Genomic DNA, 19,640 nt, shown 5'->3' on the forward strand with positions numbered 1-19,640 from the left:
TAGAGAATGTCTGATCTATAGGGAATATATATATTTAAAAACAACACTTGATAGGCTTGAAAAACCATTTACTGAACAGTGCACAATTGCCACTTGGATTGTTACATGTAAATTTGTGCATAGACAGACAAGATAAAAGTGAAAAGTAAAAAAAAAAAAAGACAAAAACAGAAGACGTGTTGTTCAAGGACAAAAGAGCACACATATAAAAGGAATGACATGTAGCTTCCATTGAAACGCATGTATATAAAAAAATTCATTCACAATTTCAGTCAAACAGAGTGACTTTGACATTCATTACCCCAAATGTCCATACATCAGTCATACTCACAAATTGACAGTGAAATAAAAGAGTTGCACCCGTCAGGGGTGTGCAGAGAAGAGAGGACATGGCAGATTCCTGAGCTCGGGTTAAACTGTGATCCAAATACCTTTCAGCTGGAGAAACAAATGTGATTCTAAACAGGGTGTCAAGAGTTTAAAACTGAACGTTAACGGTTTCATGTGTTCTCAATTTTGTTCCTGGAAGTCTAACTTTAATATGATTCGTCTGCTCGATTATCTTGCTTGTAAATTTTGCCATGTGGGGAAAAGCTCTCCAACCTACATCTGTTTAGTCAAAGTTCCATAGCTAAGGTACAGGATATCGCAGGTCACAACCACCGTCTCATCCGCCAGCCTCTGATTCTCTCAACTCATTCTCGCAGGCACATCAGACTCTCCAGGTGTAAGGCACTTCTCATCTCTCACATCATCTCACACGCACATTCGCGCTGGTTCTCTCTCGCTCTCATTGTCTTGCGCCCAGTCTCACTCTCTCGTTCATCGAAGAGACGTCTTGGGAGTTTTAATCTCTGGGATCTTTAGATGCAGCGATGGCTGGTCGTCTCCGTTCGCGACCGTCCAGCCAAGTAGGCGCACGTTGGAAACCCCCGAGCGCGGCGTCCTAATCAGCCGGGGGTGGAGCCGGCCAGCGCCTCCTGCATCTTAGTGCGGGCCAAGGCGTAGCGCTGCACTATCTGCTTGACGTGCTCCTCCTCCTCGCGCTGCAGAATGCGCAGGAAGTTCTTCAGCTCGGGCATGGAGAAGGCGTGCCACTGCAGGGGAAGGAAGAAAGGGGAAAAAAAACGATCACCGACGCATGCGAGGTATGGAAATGAGCCCGTTGGTGAGACGAGCCTCGGATCTCATGCACTCACATTGACTTCACCAGTTTCGTTCTCCTTCAGCACGAAACTGAGGACCTTCTCGTTGGGCCCAGCGTTGAGGCGCAGGCGGAGGGGACGCTCGTCGTCAGATAGCTTGCGAATGTAGACTAAAAGAAGCAGCAAGGGAAAACAAATAAAATTTAAAAATAGTATACAGTAAGAATATAAATATAGTTGAGGCTTATAAAACAGAAGTAATACCTTGGTCATGACGCTCGCTGCGCTCAAACAGTGCAAACTTTCCGGGATTGTCCACAACAGTGAACTTCTTCAATAAAGCCTCGATGACCTCCCGGGAGGAGGTGCGGGAGCTGATGTGCAAATGCTTGGACGCGTCCTTTGGCAGGTAGAAGGAGGTGCGACGCTTGACTCCGCTGGCTCTCCTGGCTCCCGCGTCGGAGCCCTTCTTTGGCGTGGGAACGGACACGGGCCGCGCCAACTTGAACTGCACTTTTATGAAGCCGGTGTAGGACGCGTCCTTGTTCTGTGGGTGCCAAACACCATGGGACACGGCAACGTCAGTGTGATTTCCATCCCCACGTCTCTTCGCGATAATTCGCTTCGAGTTCCCGGAAAGAGACTCACCACGTTCATGAACAGGTTGCTGTTGATCTGAGCGTTGTATTCCTTCACCTTCTGCTGAATGTCTGCGGGCGTCCACTCCTGCTTGCCGGACTCCACTTGTTCATCCTGGAGGGGAGAGCGAAGAGTTGCGGTGTTAAACCAGCAGGTGTCAGCAAACCACAGCGGGACGGAGCGGAAACCTCAGCTCAACAGGCTCCAACCTCCAACCTCAGTATTGGTGGGAGGTTGGAACATAAACTTTGGCCATTGAACACAAGACAAGATTTTTTGGACATCTTATGTCAAAGTAGCTTTTCAATTTCTTCTTCTTCATATTTTACTGGTGTGAGAAGACGCATCTTTCTTCAAACAATGTTTTTCAGTACAGAAGTTTATGACACGCTCCAAAAATCACAACTGTACATTACAATCTGAAATCCTATTATATTACTTTGTTCTCCGAATTTGAATGTGTTTTCTAAATGGTTTTTCCACTGTTTGTTAAAAAAAAGTTGGACTTAAGTTTACTTTACGAGGCCACATTAAAAAAATAAATAAAAAGGATTTTGATCTTGAAATGTTGATTTTGTTGGCTGTGTATTTAATCATTTTCACAACCGCCAAGCTTTGACCAAGTCTTATCATCTTAGAACTCAAGACCTGTACGCGCCACTCCCATTTCCTGCATCAAACAACAGTAATTAAAGTGGATGTGCACAAGTTCCTCCTCAACCCTTAAGGGACTCTGTGATTGGTTCAGCGTCTTCCGGTTGCATCAGACTCAACTTCCTGACAACGCAGCAGAGTCGATGATGTCAGCTCTGTCCAATCCTCTACTGTAACTGATCCCTGGGTGTAGGAGGGCCGAAGGGGGGAGGAGGAGGAGGAGGAGGAGGGAGGGGGTTGAGGGAGAGGTTTGTGCAACTTGCAGCTGTTTGCAATGAGCTCTTCCAAACGGCCCGGCGCTGCATTCCACAGCCTGGTATTCATGTAAAAATAGCCGGCCCTCACAGCCTCCCCTCACAAGTGGGAGAGACAATGCCCTCCCTTGTCGCTGAGGCACATCCTGTGAAGTCAGCTGCCTCATCAACCGCACAACGCCAGTCATGTTTCAGTCACGGCCGGTAACTTCTTCTCTGTCTCTGTGGATTCAGCTTCGAGGCAACACATTTTGATTCTCTGTCAACACAAGAGCCAGTTCATAGTCGAGGGAAGAGACTTCCTGAAGAGTATACCCAAAACACTATTGCCAACAAGACACACGCATGAGCCTTGATATTTATTCTTTTTGTCTTTCTGTGGTTGAAAATCCAATTAACTGTTGGACCGCAGGGTAGCTAATAAATACCCCTTCAAGTATTAACACAGTCGGCCGCAAATAAATCGATGTCAAGCTGAGAATCAATAGTTGGGATCTGCAGGCTCAGTGAAGGGCAGAAACGTTAACAAGCTGCTGTTAACTCAATAAATCATTACAATGGCCAAGTTGAGCTTTCGAATGTGGTATGAAGGGAGGAAGAAAAAAAAAAAAAGCCACATTAACTGTGCCTCTGCATTCCCACAAAAGGAGTGCCATGTAAACACAGTGTGGGATGTGCCAATGGCATTAAACTAAAGCGGCCGCCGGAGAGGAGCGGAGGAAGGTGCGGGACAAGTATTTCAACAGCAAACCGCTTCTGTTTCAGGGTTAGGAAAGACGATACCTCCGTGGGCGTGTGTGACAAAAACAAAGAGAAAAGAAGAAGTCCAAAAACCCATCGCATGACTCATGTGTGACAGAGAAAACAGTGCGAAGAACCCGAGAGACAAGTGAACCGGGTCGTGGGCGCCGGCGTGGAAACCCGATAGGCTGGCGTGCGTCATGAACAAGACTTTTGGGTTTAATCTCTGCGGGAGTTCAGAGTCAGACGTGGGTCTGTGCCCTTTGGCAACAAGCCGGATCACAGAGAATGCCAAGCAGGCATGAGCAACAAGGCCTGGGAGGTCAGAGGTCGCAATAGTGACAACAAGACAACCAGAAAGAGACACTGAAAAGAGAGAAAACGTTTAAGAAGAGATGCCACAATAAGACACAGCGAGATTAGTACGACGCAAAACGAGTAGAAAACATGATTTGAGACAAAGAGATTATGGGAAAGAGGCAGAATTATTCTTTATTCTGTTTTGTGCTGATGCTTTTGAGAACGACACGTAAACACAAAACGACATGGAAAGAGAAGAGGAAGCAGCTAAAAAAAAACAACAACCTCAAAAGCGTGAAGAAATAGGGATGAAGACACATGCAGAGACTTGCACAACGAAGACAAACAAACGAACAGAGTGAGGAAAACTGCTCCTAAATGTCAACAGATAACAGAAACATTGTCTGTCTGCTGGTTGTGGGTAGGTGGTGGTGGTGGTGGTGGGTGGGGGGGGCCATTATCTGTCAGTGCTCACAAACCTCTGGTCTCAAGTCCGCCCATGTCTCCAGATCTGAGTGTTTACAGAGCCAACTTTCTTTCCACGGTCTGTACTCGACTTTTATATAGAGTTTCCACAGTTCAGGTCTGTAAAGCGTGTTCGGTGGGAAACGAGCTTGGAGCCTGAACGCAACACTGGGAAGCATTGAATGGGGGGGGGGGGAACAACAGACCCCTGCAGGAGATACAGATCTGGCTGTTCAGCAAAGACAAGCAACTGTGCGCAAAGTCGTCTAATAAAGTTTAAAAATAAATAAATAAATAACTGACAGTAAGTGAAGCAGAAGAGCTCCTCTCCGGTTCCCCATTCCGTCTCCTCTCACTTCCCCCTTTTTCCTACCTCAGTCTGACACTAAAATGCTTCCGGAAATTCACGTTCTAACTCCTTATTCTTTATTTCGTCACCCTCACCTGCTTCACGGTCGGAGCGGCGGCGGGTTTGCGGCTTTTGGGGAAGAAGGAGGTCCGGGCCGTGAAGAACTGCTCGAACTCGGAGTCGGACTCCTCGTCGGTGCAGTAGCCGCTGCTGGTGGAGCTTCCCCAGGTCATCTCGAAGGAGGGGGTCTTATCTTCCGTCATGGTTCTCAACGCCGACAAAAAAAAATGTCAAAAAAACCCAAAAACGAATCTAATAAAACGCTTGATAATTAAAAAAAAAGCCTGACCGGGTAGAGGTTCACCGACACGAGGCAGGGAATTGGTCAACTAACGGCTCCGTAAGAGCTTCTGGAACGGAAAAGAATGTCGCTGAAAGTTTCTCCTTCTCAGGTTTAAGAGTCTGCCGGCCACGTTTCCACTGAGCAGAGTGTGTGAAACAGGATGTGAGCCGGTCCCCGCCCCGGTGCCCCGGTCCTCCCCTCCCCTCCCCTCCTCCCTCCCTTCCTCCCCCGGCGAGGCGCTTCCTTCCCCCTCCCGGCAGAGGCCCCGCCCACAGACACCCAGGACCGTTGGGTTTGGAAAATACACAAAAAACTCGAGTACAGCCTGTGATTGGACACAAATACCACAGCCTGCAGCCCCTCTCCTCCTCCTCCTCCTCCTCCTCCTCCTTCTCCTCCTCCTCCTCCTCCTCCTCTTCCTCAGAACATGGGCAGAGTCACATGATGGCGGCCTCCAGGTCACGCCACACTCAGCATGTGAAATTAATTATTTTCACAGCGTGTTCAGCGTGTTGTGTACACGTTTCTAGAAATCCCCCTGCGATAATCTTGTCTCTAGATTATCGTAGGGGGGGGGGATTTCTTTCTTGGAGGGCCACGTCCATCGAGGTTTGACGAACCGTGGGCCCCAGCAGGAAAACACAGAACAGAATAGAAACACTTTATTAATCCCTGAGAGAAATTCTTGGGGAAAAAAACAACAACAACAACTTGTAAATAAGTTCTCAGCATTTAACCCATCCTTAGACACCGTAGCGGCAGTCGGGGAGAGGGTGAGTGGAGGGGCGGTGTTGCTCAAGGGCCTATTGCTGCAACCTGTCAGCCGTGGGAATCAAACCAGTGACACTCAGACCCCATGTCCACCGCACAAAACTATGAAAAAAGAACAACAACTACACACACACACACACGCACACGCTACTTTGACTTGAGTATACATTTCCGATGCTGTTTCCAACTCTGCCGGATTCTTTCTTTCCGTTTTCACATGAAAGAGGGAAGTTAGTCAAGGGAAGGAACTAAATACTTCCTTATTGAGCATAAATAACTAACTCAAACACAATTTTTTTATAGACTCGCCCAGTGGTTATAGTTTTGATTCATGTTATTGAATTTAAAACTTCATTCGATTTAAGGATTCAGAGATGGAGGAACTAATAATCCCAAGAGACTATGGGGGAATAGAAAAGTGGCCGATTGTCAGTCCCTCACAGGGCAGATAAACACAACAAATATACTCAGACTCATTTAGAGTCTTTAAACAGTATTATCTCATTGAAGACGCCTATTCAAACTCCACACAAAGTCCCACTTTTTCTTTACCAAAGTGAATGTTACACCACCTTGTGGACCATCTCCACTCACTGCATTTAATCAATTATTATTTTGGCTCCTGTCTTTATGCTTTCATCACTATTTCTGTCATTAATTTAGATTTTCCCATTGTACTTTTGAATTATGTCTTGTATTCATGTTGTAAACAAACACCATTTTCTATTTGTTATTTAATTAAATACTGCTTAAGATTGCAGCTTCACGTTTTTGTATTGCTTTGTCGACGCAATTAGCAAACATTATGTATTCTTATTATTTAGAAATGTGTGCTGCATTTTGATAAGGAGATATATTCCTGTTAGAATCTGGGAGTAAAACAGGATAGGATGCCTTCACATTCTATAAAAGCCACGTTGTATTCAAAAAGATAACATAAACAAACATACTGTATATCAGAAGCTGAAAGTGAATTCAATTATCATAAATATGACTCCATATATAAAAAAATAATTTTCTAGTGAGGTTGAGCCTCAAAAACTCAATAAAGGAGATGTTTACAGACTGTTTTCATAACGTGGCGCCGACGAAAACACTTGATAGTGTAAAAGTCAAATCCCTGGAATTCATTCAAGGGAGTTTCCAGGGTCAATTTTTATCTTTTTTTTTAAAAGATTTTCTAAAGACATAAGAGTAAGCACATTAACCTCAACAGAGACCATTTAACTACCGGAAAACCTGTAGTAAAACCATAAAATCGCTCAAAATTGCACATATTTCATAAGTAATACCTTAAAAATGTGAATATTCTAATATAAATGAGGTCAACTTGTGTATTAAGACAATCTACTATTTCTAAAGTGTCACACAACAATCCTGCCTCCTGGTGTGTCATTAACATTTCATTGTGAGATTCAGAAGAAACAATTAAGTTACCAAATACATTTGCCCAATAACAGATTGAACACTTGTCCTGGGTTGTTGTTTTTTATTTAGGTGTGTAACTCTCATCATATTATAATGACTTAATAAATGACATGAAATGTATGCTTTTTTATTATCAATATCTAGTCACTATATTCTATATTTGAAATGTGTTTCATTCTGTTGTACTTGTATTTACACGTTGTCCTGCTTGGAGTAAAGAAATTGAATATTGAAATGAATTGAATTTAATCCAACATGTTTTAACTGAATTGACTCTTATCGGCTTCAGCCCTGTTTCCCTATTAAGGCATTACAGAAGATAGATGAATGAAATGATTGATTTGTGACATATGACGTAACGTACAGAGTCTGAATTTCAACAAGATGTATGTATTCTTATTCTACATCCACTCCGCATGTGTCCACTGTGAGTCCCTCAATCCTGAACGTCCTCCTCCTTCAACACCTTGTGAACCGAAGCTGAGATAATCTGGTCATTTTGTCCTGTTGAAGTCACAGAAAGCAGCCAGTTGTACATAATGAGTACTATAGAGCAGTATTTTTCAACCTTTTTTGAGCCAAGGCACACTTTTTTCTCTGGAAAAATCTCGAGGCACACCACCACCTGAAAATGTTAAACTCTGTAGCCTATATGAACAATATAAAGTTATTCTCATCAACGTTTTATCAAAAGGAATCAAATAAATACAGAAAAAAAGTATTTCCTAATTTCTTTTTTTCATTTTTACTCACTTTGCTTTTTCTTTTTCTTTTTTTTTTTAAACTCCACTCATACTGGGGCCTTCATCTGGCTCAGTTGAAGGCCACGGGCTCATTTTGTCCAGGTTCCAGTTCGGAGTTAGCATTCTTCCTTTTCAAAAACTTCTCCATCACTGTCACTGACACAGCACTTTGATACAAGATGGTAGCAGCCGCAGGTGGTGGTGATTAACAAGTCTGACGTCTGTCGGTTTCGCTTTCACCGGCACACCCTCACGTCTTGTCTCAAAGCCGACAGCGGCTGTGAGAGCAAATGTTTTTTTTAGAAGAAAAGGTGAAACTGGATAATTTCCCACGGCACACCTGACTATATCTCGCGGAAACACCAGTGGTTGAAAAACACTGCTATAGATTTCAAGTAGAAAAAAAATGACTACGGGATCTTATTTATCAAAATGATGAACAACTTCTGTCATCATCTATCCATCTTCTTTAACGTTTATCCAACTCAAGGTCACACATGGTGGAACACGTGGAACTTCAACGTCTTGTAGCAAAACGATGAGTGAGAAAAAAATGGCTGCCGAACATCTTTATATATAAACCATAATTCACTTTGACTGCAAATATGTACTGTAAAGATATTTCAGTGTTCAGAAATCCTCTTAACACGGGAATGAGGTGCTGCGTGCATGGAGATATTCAAACACAAAGCAGAGTGAATCCAGGTGTTATGGATAACATGGTTTACAGCTGCATCGCAGTCCAGTGAGACAAGCTTTGGCTGCAGGTTAAAGTCAGTCGTGTTCTGTGTAGGAGGCGCCAAAGCGTAAACCGCCCTGCAGACCACCTTGCCATAAGTGTACAATATTCACATTCTTGTCGTTCCCTGATAAGCGACGGATCCTTGAGCGGCTGAATAATACCAGTCAGGCGCCGAGCCCTGCTGCGCTGACTGCAGTTCCAACTTTTCAGTCCGCGCTTACCTTGGAAATGATTCCGAATGCAACAGTGCACCGTGTGGTCTGAACGCGAAAACTGAATTTGTAAACGAGTCAAAACAAGGGGCAAACATGAGGATTTAAAAAGAACATAATATACTTTGACAAATACAAAATGAAACATTACCATTTAGCTTTCTGCACTTGATGTTTAGGATTTGTCACATTAGATTTTAATCCATTTTTCTTTGATATAAACGACACACGAGCTGCTTTTATACGCCGTAACTCGTCAAGGTGAAGTGGATCTCGATGGGGAGGTGGTGACGCCTCAACAACACAAACTTCCCCCTGCAAATCGATCCACTTCCCCTCGAACAAACGTGACGCCGCCACCTCATGTGAACCAGCGAGGCAGAACCGTTGCCAGCAAGTAGGCGAGTCGTCCCTCGCCGCGGTGCAACCTCCGGCGCAGGTGGCGATACTCGCTTACTCAAAACACAACCGCCGCGTCTTTGAAACACGTTGCACAAACCCGATGGTTGGCGGGGGAAATGTTGAGAAATAGGACCAGTTTCCATCACAGTGATGTTGGTCAAAGCAGCCTAAATAGAAGAAGAAGGGTGGAAAAAAAAAAAAATGAAGAGTCTTTACCACATTCGTGTCTGTTTCGATCACGTGCTCCACGACGCAAGCGCCGTCGGCCGCAGGGCCGCGCTCCCAGCTGCAGTCCAGCCGGATCAGGGCACGGCAGCGGTAGTGGCACGTGAACTTGCAGTCTGTGGAGTCAGAGAGTCGGGAGAGTTCAGACAGACGCCGCCAAACATCATTTCACCGGGTGACTTGAGAGATTTTACGACGTCAGAACGATTCTCTGCGCGTCGTTTGTGCAGCTGAAGCTCAAGAAACCACCAACCAAAAATAAATCTCTGAATCATGCATGCATGCTCCGTAGTTTTCAAACAACTATTTTGTTTTTTTTTGCAATTTTGTTTGAAACATGATCATAAAAAAAGGTTAATGTTTGAGTAAAAATAAAGAAGTTCAGGATTATGTGGGCCTGCAGCTCCACTACTGGCTACATCTTCCTCTGCATAAAGCCAACTTCCTTTTTGTGTTTCAGGGTTGCTCTCATTTCTGATCATGCATATGCACAGCAGCAGCCACACACACACACACACACACACACACACACACACACACACACTGATGCAGAAACAACCGAGGTAAGCTGACTCACTGACACACCGCAGGCTCTGCTTGTAGAGGCCCCAGATGAAATCCCCACACAGGTCGCACCACGTGGGCTGAGCGTGGCTGCAGGGCAGGAAGTTGTGTCCCTCCCCTCGCTCCTCGTTCAGCAGGGGGTCCTGGGTGCTGCTCAGCACCCGGATGATGCCCGCCCTGCTCAGCAGGTCGGGCACCTTTCCCGGGCTGATCCTCAGGGCGTTGGTCCTCTCCAGGCGCGGAGGCGAGCATGGCGAATGCGTGCCGGCCAGCTCTATCTGGTCCCGGCTCGACTTCAGGTCGCGGAGCTCAATGAACTCCCCCCAAGACATGGTGCGGCTCAGAGCTGCTCGTCCTCCATCGTCACTGACGGGCGGATAAAACAGATTACTGCATCAGCATCGCGACATCTGTCCACCTTCTACACACACTTTAAACATCAAGGAGCTTAAAGCAACAACTGATAAAGGTCACGACTCCAAATAAATCACAGAATAAAAAGAAATGGTTGCTTTTGAACACAGACGGTGTGCTTTCCAATATCCTTTACTTTTAGAATCCTCAACATGAAAAGGTAAATGAAATGATAACTGTTCCTTTGAAGGGTAGAATCCATAGCTTTCAGTGCAGGCAAAATAAATCTATGTAACAGAGGTGCACTAAGAGCAGAAACTTTAGAAACGATAATTTCACGTGTTAAAAGAATCACAAACTCCAAGAATACTGGTGCTATTTTGTAAACACAGCACTTTTTTTCTTTGGACTACTTAGGATATGTTGTTATTTCCCAGAAAGGAACTTGGTTTAAGTGGCTGATGGTCATTTCAATCACATCTGAACCAGGTAACAAATAAAATAGAGCCAAATGACTGAAATTGGTCCTTTTCATTATATCAACTGACGTAATTCTCATGAATCGTGTTTTTCTCAGTTTTGCTTCAAATCCTGGAGAATGTACACGTTTCTATTTTGTCTATAGCCTCTTGATTTCTAGTAAATGTAAAACCGATGAAAAGTAGTGTGTGTGTGGGGGGGGGTTAACATCCTTCAAATTATACATGTACGGTAAAACCCAGTCGTTAAATCGTGTACAGTAAGAACTGACGTGTCCATAAAGTTCTGGTTCAAAGCAACGTTTTCTTCTATTATTGAAGAAAATGTTCGATCAGTACAATAAAGTTCATTGTCTGAAGTCTAACTTACCAGCCGAGGAGAAAGAAGCTCCGCCGCTTTGTCTCAAACCTTCTTCCATCCGAGGAGCAAAACTTTCCGCTGAAACGTGTTGAGGACTTTTTCCCAAGTACAGCGGAGGAGAGCGCCTCATCTCTGGGAGGATCCGAGCCGAGCGGCGGCGGGACGGAGAGCCGAGAGCCGGGGAGAGGGGGAGCCGAGTGGGGGAGCCGGGCTCCAGCTGCTGACGGTCACATCAGGCAGGCAACGATCAGCCAGGAGAGAGAGAGAGAGAGAGAGAGAGAGAGAGAGAGAGAGAGAGAGAGAGAGAGAGAGCGAGCAGTTGAAAGAGAGAGCAGTTGAAAGAGAGAGTGTAGATGAGACTGAGCTGCACATCCGGAATGTTCTCTCGTAGGGGGAGCCTCTGAGTCTGCAGCTCTGCAGAGTGGGCGTGCAGCGCCCCCAAACTCTGCAACCCCCAATCTCACCCCTAAACTCTGCAGCCCCCAATCTCACCCCCAAACCCTGCAGCCTCCAATCTCACCCCTAAACCCTGCAGCCCCCAATCTCACCCCTAAACCCTGCAGCCCCCAAAGCCTGCAGCCCCCAAACCCTGCAGCCCCCAAACCCCTCAGCCCCCAATCTCACCCCTAAACCCTGCAGCCCCCAAAGCCTGCAGCCCCCAAACCCTGCAGCCCCCAAACCCCTCAGCCCCCAATCTCACCCCTAAACCCCTCAGCCCCCAATCTCACCCCTAAACCCTGTAGCCCCCAAACCCTTTAGCCCCCAATCTCACCCCCAAACCCTACAACCTACAATCTCACCCCTAAACCCTACAACCTACAATCTCACCCCTAAACCCTGTAGCCCCCAAACCCTTTAGCCCCCAATCTCACCCCTAAACCCTACAACCTACAATCTCACCCCCAAACCCTACAACCTACAATCTCACCCCTAAACCCTGCAACCTACAATCTCACCCCTAAACCCTGCAGCCCCGACCAAAAAACCCAGCAGCAATCCCAACAACCCCTGAAGCAATCCCATCTCAAACCCCACACGATGATGAAACTCAGAAAAAAATGCATTTAATTTGTACATTGCTTAAAACTGATTGAACTTAACCTCGTTCACGTGCAGATTATTATATTGAGTTGATTATTGTTATCTTTTCGGTCGACGTTGGTTATTTTTTTACCACTTAATGTATTTGATATTAATGGACGCTGCGGTAATCAATTCCTCCGATTGGTGGAGCTTTTATAAAAAGAGATTTGACTTGGAAGAATGATGAAAACATCAACTGGAATGGAAGCCAATAAAAGAAACTAGAAAACACAATTGAATTACTTTAGTTCTAATAAGTGAAAATCCCAAGTAAAAATATTAACATCCAAGGAATTCTTATATTTTATTTATAAGAGTGACGTCACTAGCAGCTTTGTGGATACAGCCACTGAAGTGTGACAGTGACATGCTCAAGAATGAGCTCTTATTTTGGAGGGTCTGGGTCTGGGACATGCAGCCAGGCCAGGATTCGCTGCAGGTGCACCAACGTTTGGCAGCTGATCCGTGAACATGTCGACGAAACGACGAGGGATGAATTAACGTCTCCATGGAGAGGGTCGGGCAGGAGGAGACAGCAAGAGGATGCACAAGGCTCCTCTGCTTATTTGATTAATAACGGCAGGAAGGGGATGAGAACACCTATAATGGGAGGAAGCGTCGTCGTCAAAACAAGCAGTGGAAACTGAACCTGAGATGAGATATAAAGGCTGCAGGACAATGACCTGGCAACGCACGCTTCCTACACCACAGCTCACTCTTAATATCCCGCAGGATGAGGACGATTCAAGATCAGATAACTCAGTTTGAGACTAAAAGGTGCATTTGTTTTCATTAAATCGTCCATTTGTATCGGGAGAAGCATTAATCAGCAGATGCTATATTGCATATGACGTGAATTTAAAATGCTTTTATTGAGCCGGGCCTTAAAAAACACATAAAGGAAGAGTCTGTTCACTAAGGATGGTACGGCCTGGGTACAGTTCGATTTCCTGCCACGAAGGGGCGCCAGATCGACACCTGCGATCTGATCTGCTCCACATTCAATCACTTTGTAAGAAGTTGCACTGCATCGACAAAATAGGGACGTCATATTACTTAAGCACAAACAGTAGGAATATTACGTTCCTTTATAGCATCGGCTGTTACTGTCTGAAAAATATAGCAAAAGATTGTAAGGATTTCTGATTTATTCTGTCGGCTGAATTGGTGTAAGGGTTAGGTAGTCCTCAACAACACACGGGGTGTGTAGTCCATTACACCTAAGCCTAAATCTCTGCGTTGTCTGCCTGTGTGTCAAAGGATCCTCTTCAAAACGTCTTCAAAGCTTTGAATCGTCTCGGGACTCAATATAACTTATGAGTTGTACAATACGAACCATCCTGAGGTCACCAGGAAGTTTACTTTACTGAAATTCACTTGTAAAATTGATCATCATTAGTTTTATATGTGATTAAAATCTCAGGAAAGCATATATTTCAACTTCTCTTAACACCCAGAGCTCCTCGGGTTCATATAAAAGGAGATGAAATAGGAAAAGCGATCACAGACAAATCGTCACATTATAACATGGATTTTATTTTCTTCTGTTGGATTGCATTAAGAGTAACCTTCATCACTTCTATCAGATTCCAATGATGAAAAGCAGGTCACCGTTTTCTTTTAAAAAAAGTAGTTAACAAAGGTACAAAAAGTTAGCACATTTTTATTAGTCGATTTAAGAAAAAAGTCTAGGATGATGAAGGCATCTCTGGTTGAAGCGTCTCTGCGTCTCTGCTTGGCGTCACTTCCAGCACACGACGATGTTGGGATCGTTTTCCAGACGTTCATCCAGCTCCTGGTAACTGATCCCTGCAACGTCACAACATCGCTAATGAACGATTTGTCAGCGATCAGACAGACCAGCGGTCTGCCACCTTTTCCCCGTTAAAAGAGCTCCTTTTGTCACTTTCCAACAGATAAAACTCGTCCGGAGCCACAAAAACACATTCAATCATAAAAGATCGCACAGCTTGAGCAGTTAAGTCATGTAGTTTTGCTGAACGTACATTTTACGACATTTAATGATAACAATTTAGAATTCATTTATCCGTTTTTAACTTTTTTTTTTTTTTGCTGACTTTAACTGATTTAGCAAGTTTGGTTATTTAAGGCATTTTAACCAGTTTGAAGCATTTTGCCTATTTTTTTTCTCTTATTGCCAGTCTTCCTAACTCTTATTTTGACACGGTTTATTTTTTTTATTTTTTGCATTTTTATCAGTTTGTAGATTTTTTTAAAACAGCATTTCAGCCGTGTAATTTTTTTTTTTAACCCTTTAAGCATCGAGAATCATTTTGAAAATGAGCCAGGGTTGCAAATAAAATGTGAAAAGACTTAAAGATCTTTGAGATTAAGCTGCCTAAGATTTCTTTCATTTCCTCTAAAGCTTTAATGTATTTATTTTATTTCTTTGTAAGGCATTTCTGTGTTTCTTTCATTCCCCTGTACTGTGAATTGCCCCGTGTTTGAATTGTGCTCCCTCAATGAATTTGCCTTGCTTCATAAAAGACAATAACAGGATGAGAGTTATTCTACAAATGGTTTTCAGGAGGCTTCTGACTCGCCTGTTTTGCAGCAGATCTCGTCGTAACTGTGACAGCCGGTGTAGAGCCGGGGCGGCCGGCTCCTCTCGTCGCGGATCACCTTCACGGGATACTTCTGCAGCCGCCGAATCAGCGACTTCATCAGTCCGAACTGGATGAGCCTCCTGGAAGGCAAACAACGAGACGCGGCGGTGTCACTCCGACCTGACTTTTGCCGGGGTCGTAGCCTCGGGCGGCTGATAAGAGGGGGGGGGGGCGACGCCGACCTCTCGTCGACTCTTTGAAGCTGCTGCGAGTAGCGAGAGCAAAGGTCTCGGACCGTGGTTCCCGGACTCAGGCCGCAGTAGAGCTGGAACACGTCTCGCAAGCTGGCACGCTTCTGACCTGATAGTAGCGGCGACAACAAGGTGGTGAAGGCCAATAAGAGACAGAGAAAATCAAAAAAACAAACAACATTTGTTTTTATCCGCCGTGACCTCGACTCACCCTGTTTGGTGACGTAACCGAGGCACTCCTCCTGGACGGACTTGTCGTCTATCAGGCTCTGCACTTTGGGGGTGGTGCAGTAAACATTGGAGTACTGGAGGGACGTGGAAAAGTTCAGAAAACAATCATCCACTGTAACAAAACCCTCGGTTGAAAGTTGTGACGACGTGTGAACTGGGAGTACAAACAGGAAGCGATGGTTTTCAGCCCCCCCCCCCCCCCCCCAAACTATAATTTCTACTGTTTGACTGGATTTCAAACCTGTTTGCTGTGCAACTTTAGTTGTTCAGAACTTTTGTGTAAAAAAAAAACCCCCCCAATTTTTTTTTTACCAAATTTTGTTTAAAATATATCACAACATAGGAGATGCTGGATGAAATTATTTGTTGGAATAAAGAATGAAAGATTAAAGATGTGCCAAAATGTCAATGAATGAGTAGCAGCCACTCTTTTTGTGATGAGTTATAAATGTAAGGGTAACTGTTGTTATAATGACATGTCACACATAGATCTAAATAGTTAAAAAACATTTTTTACAAAAAAGCTCCTCCAACTATTTTTCTGTTTTTCTATTTATTAAAAAAAAAAAGCATCATATCTGGACAAATGTCAATACAAGGTGATCCGAAGTGCGACCAATAATACAAGGTTTTTATTTTTTCCATATAGAGAATGCCTTCTCGACGCACCGCCTCAACCCCGTGACTTAAGACGTTAAAGTCTCATGAATAATGTGAACTTTGTTTAAAATACCTGGAAGATTGACACCAACGTCACGACACCGTAATACCTGTGCCGGGGAGGGAGGGAGGGAGGGAGGGGGAGAGAGAGAGAGAGAGAGAGAGAGAGAGAGAGAGAGAGAGAGAGAGAGAGAGAGAGAGTGTTTCAGGTTAGGATTAGATAAACATACATAAAGCGTTGCACCTTCATAAAATAAGAGAGAAGCTGCAGTTTCTCGATCAGTTAAAAATCACAAGACGTCAATGAGCGGGTACCTACAGGAGGTTCTGTACCGCGATCCGAACAAGATTCAGCTCCACGTCGGCTTCAGCCGAAATCTTCTGTATATGTCGGAAGCCGTCAATGTGACGCAGGATCTGGAGAAAACGACACGTAATGTTAATGACCTGATACGCAGAGGCCAGCATTAAGTAATAATGGTGCAATATGTAATAATGCCATAAATATTCAACTCATTATGTAATAACGCCGCATTTTGTTGACAAAATGTGGGTTTTTCACCTTTTTCTTTTCTTTTGATGTGATAATTTTTGCCCTTTATTTGTATACGTGAGTCTATGTTTCATAACGAGACAAAAATATTAAGATTATGCTCGTGTCCTGCCGACACAGCGACGGCAGATCAGCTGCCATTGCGGCCGGTAGATTTTCAAAGTAAGACAATCAGTATTTCCACCAGACATTTCTATTTTCTTGAAGAAACTGAACCAGATTGTAAAGTGCATTTTGGTTCAGACTGCAATTTGTTGCAATTTGTAACAAGTTATTACGTAATGAGTAGAAAATGCGTTACATATTGCAACGTTATTACATAACGCGGCGGCACACACCTTAAAAAGGGATGCTCTAAGCACAAGAGTAGATCAGTGGATTTGTACTAGAACGCGATAAACTGGTTTGTTTATTACATCATAACACGAGACTGCACCAACAAATAGCATCTTCTTCTGCACGAATAGCACATGAGGGTTATCATTTAAATAAGATAAGTGAATATCGCTTCTTGACACTACAATTGTTCTCAGTACGTCGTAATCGTGTCTGTTTTTTGTAATAATTTCGTTGGTTTTTTTTGGCGAGGACAGTGACGACCAACCTGTTGCGTGGTGAGATCCCACTGGGATTTGATAAAGTAGTCTTTGCACTGCGTGAACACGGGCACGTCGTACTCCTGAACTATCGGCGGGTCCTTCCGCAGCTGGATGAGCTTGAGGTGAATAGTGTTGGACTCATCTGGACCAGAGAAACATAAAACAACAGAACGTTTTTTTGTTTTGTTCGTTTTATCCCCTTTTGGACCAACGCAACGATCCCAATATCAATGGCATACAGGAACAAGAACACTACCTATGGGTAAAGTGCAGGCTCCTGTGGCGTTGAGGTCCTCCAGCAGCGTTGACATGATGGGTAAAAGTTTCTGCTTGCTCTCCTCGTTAGATATAAAACCGCTCTCCAGCTGCAACACAGCAAAGCAGAAAAACGTGCAGTGACCAAACTTCGCCGGTCGCGTCGGCGCGGTTAGGTGTGTAAATGCGTCGCTCGTCACCTCCAGGGTGGTGAGGTAGCCAGACAGCTTCTTCACAATGGGCTCCAGGGCACACGTGTTGGACTGGGTGTCGCAGACCAGGCCCAGGTTGAACAGGAGGGCGTTGCGGCTGTACTTTTTGTGTTCGATGCACACGGGGCACCCGATTAACTTTTTCCCCATCGCAGTGCTGTTTACGGATTAAATGGAAAAAACAAACAAAAACATGGTTAATGTTTAAGTTTGTTCGCTTTTATACTGATATGAAAGAGAACACATTTGGGTGCATGGAGGGAGCAGAGAGACAGGATGACATACACTGTGATTAATTTGTTTTGTAGTTCTGGCTTGGTGATGATATAAACTTGGACTGTGTCGAAAAGCTCCCGAGAAATGTACTCCTCTGGCACCTGTGGACAGAAAGACACGGCGGTCAGTTCATGTCCCCGCGAGCAGGGAGGGGGAACTATGATCCACGCGATAACAAACCGAGAGGCTTCACATTTTAACGTGACTTACTTTCAACTGCGGCGGCACAATGTTACTCAAACATGCAGCAATGTTTTACGATCGCGATGCGACTCGCGATAAATAAAGAAGCACTTTAAGTGTTAATGTCTTTGTGCTTTGAGATTTGTACTTCCAAATACCAGGGCTGTTTGTCTGCCCTACTTTTAACCAGGCGCGTCGGTCCCATGCTTGTTTTTCTTGTCGTTCTCTTTTAGGTCACATACATCTGAGTTCCTACGAGCAGCATTACATAAGTCCAGCAGTTGTTGAACTCCTTGTTTGTAGTAATTGTTTTCACTTTTATGTTCCTGACTTGTGGCCTGGGGATACGTCATGTTATAATCAATAAGTGATTTATGACCCATGTGGAAACATGGGCAAATATATTGCAAAGGTTGATATTGCAGTGATGAGATATTTTCAATAAATCACGCGGCCCTTCTTTCAACAGTCCTGGACAAAGATCATGTTTGTCTTTCGGGAAATCCAGGAAGTGGGGGAAACAAATGGTTAGTCACGTGACAGATGTAGTAATAATAACAATTCCAAACAGTACATAAAAGGTCAAACATAAAGATGGAGGGGTTACAGGTAGGGTCGTCTCTTAATGAAAGGTTGCAGGTTTGATTCCCCATTTCTACCTGTCAAATTGCCCTTGAGCAAGACACTGAACCCGAAAACTGCTCCTAATGGATGAACTGATTACTTTGCATGTCAGCTGTTTCTATTGTCATGTGAATGTGTGTCTGAATGTGTGAATGTCATTGACAGTGTGAAATGCTCAAATGATGTAAAAGCACTATATAGATAAAATCCATTTACCATTTAAAAGACAATGAACTTGTTAATGGAAGCTGGTAATAAAAAAAAATGAGGAAGCATAAAAGGCTGACTTCCTTCTTGAACACTTTACCTGATATGTGATCTTTGGGCCCAGGGTCGGATGAAACTCACTGAAGAAGATGCACTCTATTCGGCTGCTCATGCCCATCATCCGCCCGCCTGTCAGGTGAACTCCCTCCTCCGTCTCTGGTTCTGACACTGACTGATGGCTCTGTTTACCTCCAGCTGCGGAATGGATAGCGCAAGCTAACCTCCACCTTTCAACGCTAAAATACCAGCGGGCGTCCTCCCCCGAAATTGCGTCCCGGGACAATCCAAGGCTTGTCCGAGCACATTTGTAATTAAAATATTGAGTAAAAGTGTCTGTTGCGCTGATTTCTAACTGTTCACCAACTCGACACGTCCATGCAGGCACGACAGAGAACAACAACACTGCTGCGTTCAGGGACGTTCCGGAACTTCCAATCTTTAATAACGGACGGCTTGGTTCGACGAAAGCGTCTGAAGTAAACAAATATCAGATATTATTTGATTTCATCACCACATTTTCACGTATTATGAATCAAGGTAACATTATGTAATAGGTTGTGTAAAATATGACGTTTGTTTTTAACGCTATGGGACATCTCGTGTTGTAGTGCGCTGAGAAGTGGAATTTATCCTACGGATCCTAAATGCATCAAAGTTCCGTCGAGTCAGTGCTGCGCAGTCTGCGTCGCATGTTTTGCGTCAATTTAC

General features: G+C 44.3%; 2 protein-coding genes across 4 annotated transcripts; both read right to left on the reverse strand.

Annotated features, from left to right (window-relative positions):
* Positions 1 to 51: 51 nt before the first annotated feature.
* Positions 52 to 11,374, reverse strand: LOC308129325 (ras association domain-containing protein 1-like). 2 transcript variants are annotated; one of them, XM_080495243.1, is made up of 7 exons: positions 11,181 to 11,374; positions 9,991 to 10,343; positions 9,405 to 9,529; positions 1,794 to 1,898; positions 1,410 to 1,692; positions 1,200 to 1,315; positions 52 to 1,097 (listed from the first exon to the last, which is right to left on the reverse strand). In XM_080495243.1, the coding sequence occupies exons 2-7, from the start codon at positions 10,307 to 10,309 to the stop codon at positions 951 to 953; spliced, it is 1,095 nt and encodes a 364-aa protein (XP_080351369.1). In that variant the 5' UTR covers positions 10,310 to 10,343; positions 11,181 to 11,374; the 3' UTR covers positions 52 to 950. The 2 variants fall into 2 exon arrangements, with proteins under 2 accessions (XP_080351369.1, XP_080351370.1); XM_080495244.1 differs by lacking the exons at positions 9,405 to 9,529; positions 9,991 to 10,343; positions 11,181 to 11,374 and adding an exon at positions 4,643 to 5,022.
* Positions 11,375 to 13,821: 2,447 nt separating this feature from the next.
* On the reverse strand, positions 13,822 to 19,295 carry nprl2 (NPR2 like, GATOR1 complex subunit). Of its 2 annotated transcripts, XM_080495714.1 has the most exons (11): positions 18,973 to 19,295; positions 17,868 to 17,959; positions 17,571 to 17,739; positions 17,372 to 17,480; positions 17,121 to 17,257; positions 16,283 to 16,380; positions 16,037 to 16,073; positions 15,284 to 15,377; positions 15,064 to 15,181; positions 14,819 to 14,961; positions 13,822 to 14,063 (listed from the first exon to the last, which is right to left on the reverse strand). In XM_080495714.1, exons 1-11 carry the CDS (start codon positions 19,051 to 19,053, stop codon positions 13,996 to 13,998), a joined length of 1,146 nt encoding a protein of 381 aa, XP_080351840.1. In that variant the 5' UTR covers positions 19,054 to 19,295; the 3' UTR covers positions 13,822 to 13,995. The 2 variants fall into 2 exon arrangements, with proteins under 2 accessions (XP_080351840.1, XP_080351839.1); XM_080495713.1 differs by having other exon boundaries at positions 15,064 to 15,377.
* Between the last annotated feature and the right edge of the window lie 345 nt (positions 19,296 to 19,640).

This window comes from Blennius ocellaris (assembly GCF_963422515.1).
Source record: "Blennius ocellaris genome assembly, chromosome: 4".
Lineage (NCBI taxonomy): Eukaryota > Metazoa > Chordata > Actinopteri > Blenniiformes > Blenniidae > Blennius > Blennius ocellaris.

What these genes read in the sequence shown, in the direction of transcription:
- LOC308129325 (XM_080495243.1), bottom strand. Translation starts at nt 10,309, where the DNA reads ATGTCTTGGGGGGAGTTCATTGAGCTCCGCGACCTGAAGTCGAGCCGG. An exon ending in TCGAAACAGACACGAATGTG is followed by an intron (nt 1,899 to 9,404) that starts GTAAAGACTCTT and finishes TCTCCCCTCCAG; the next exon opens with GATGAACAAGTGGAGTCCGG. An exon ending in GCAACCTGTTCATGAACGTG is followed by an intron (nt 1,693 to 1,793) that starts GTGAGTCTCTTT and finishes TGGCACCCACAG; the next exon opens with AACAAGGACGCGTCCTACAC.
- nprl2 (XM_080495713.1), bottom strand. Translation starts at nt 19,053, where the DNA reads ATGATGGGCATGAGCAGCCGAATAGAGTGCATCTTCTTCAGTGAGTTT. An exon ending in CAAAACAAATTAATCACAGT is followed by an intron (nt 17,740 to 17,867) that starts GTATGTCATCCT and finishes ATCCGTAAACAG; the next exon opens with CACTGCGATGGGGAAAAAGT. An exon ending in CGTTGGTGTCAATCTTCCAG is followed by an intron (nt 15,378 to 16,036) that starts GTATTTTAAACA and finishes ACGTCCCTCCAG; the next exon opens with TACTCCAATGTTTACTGCAC.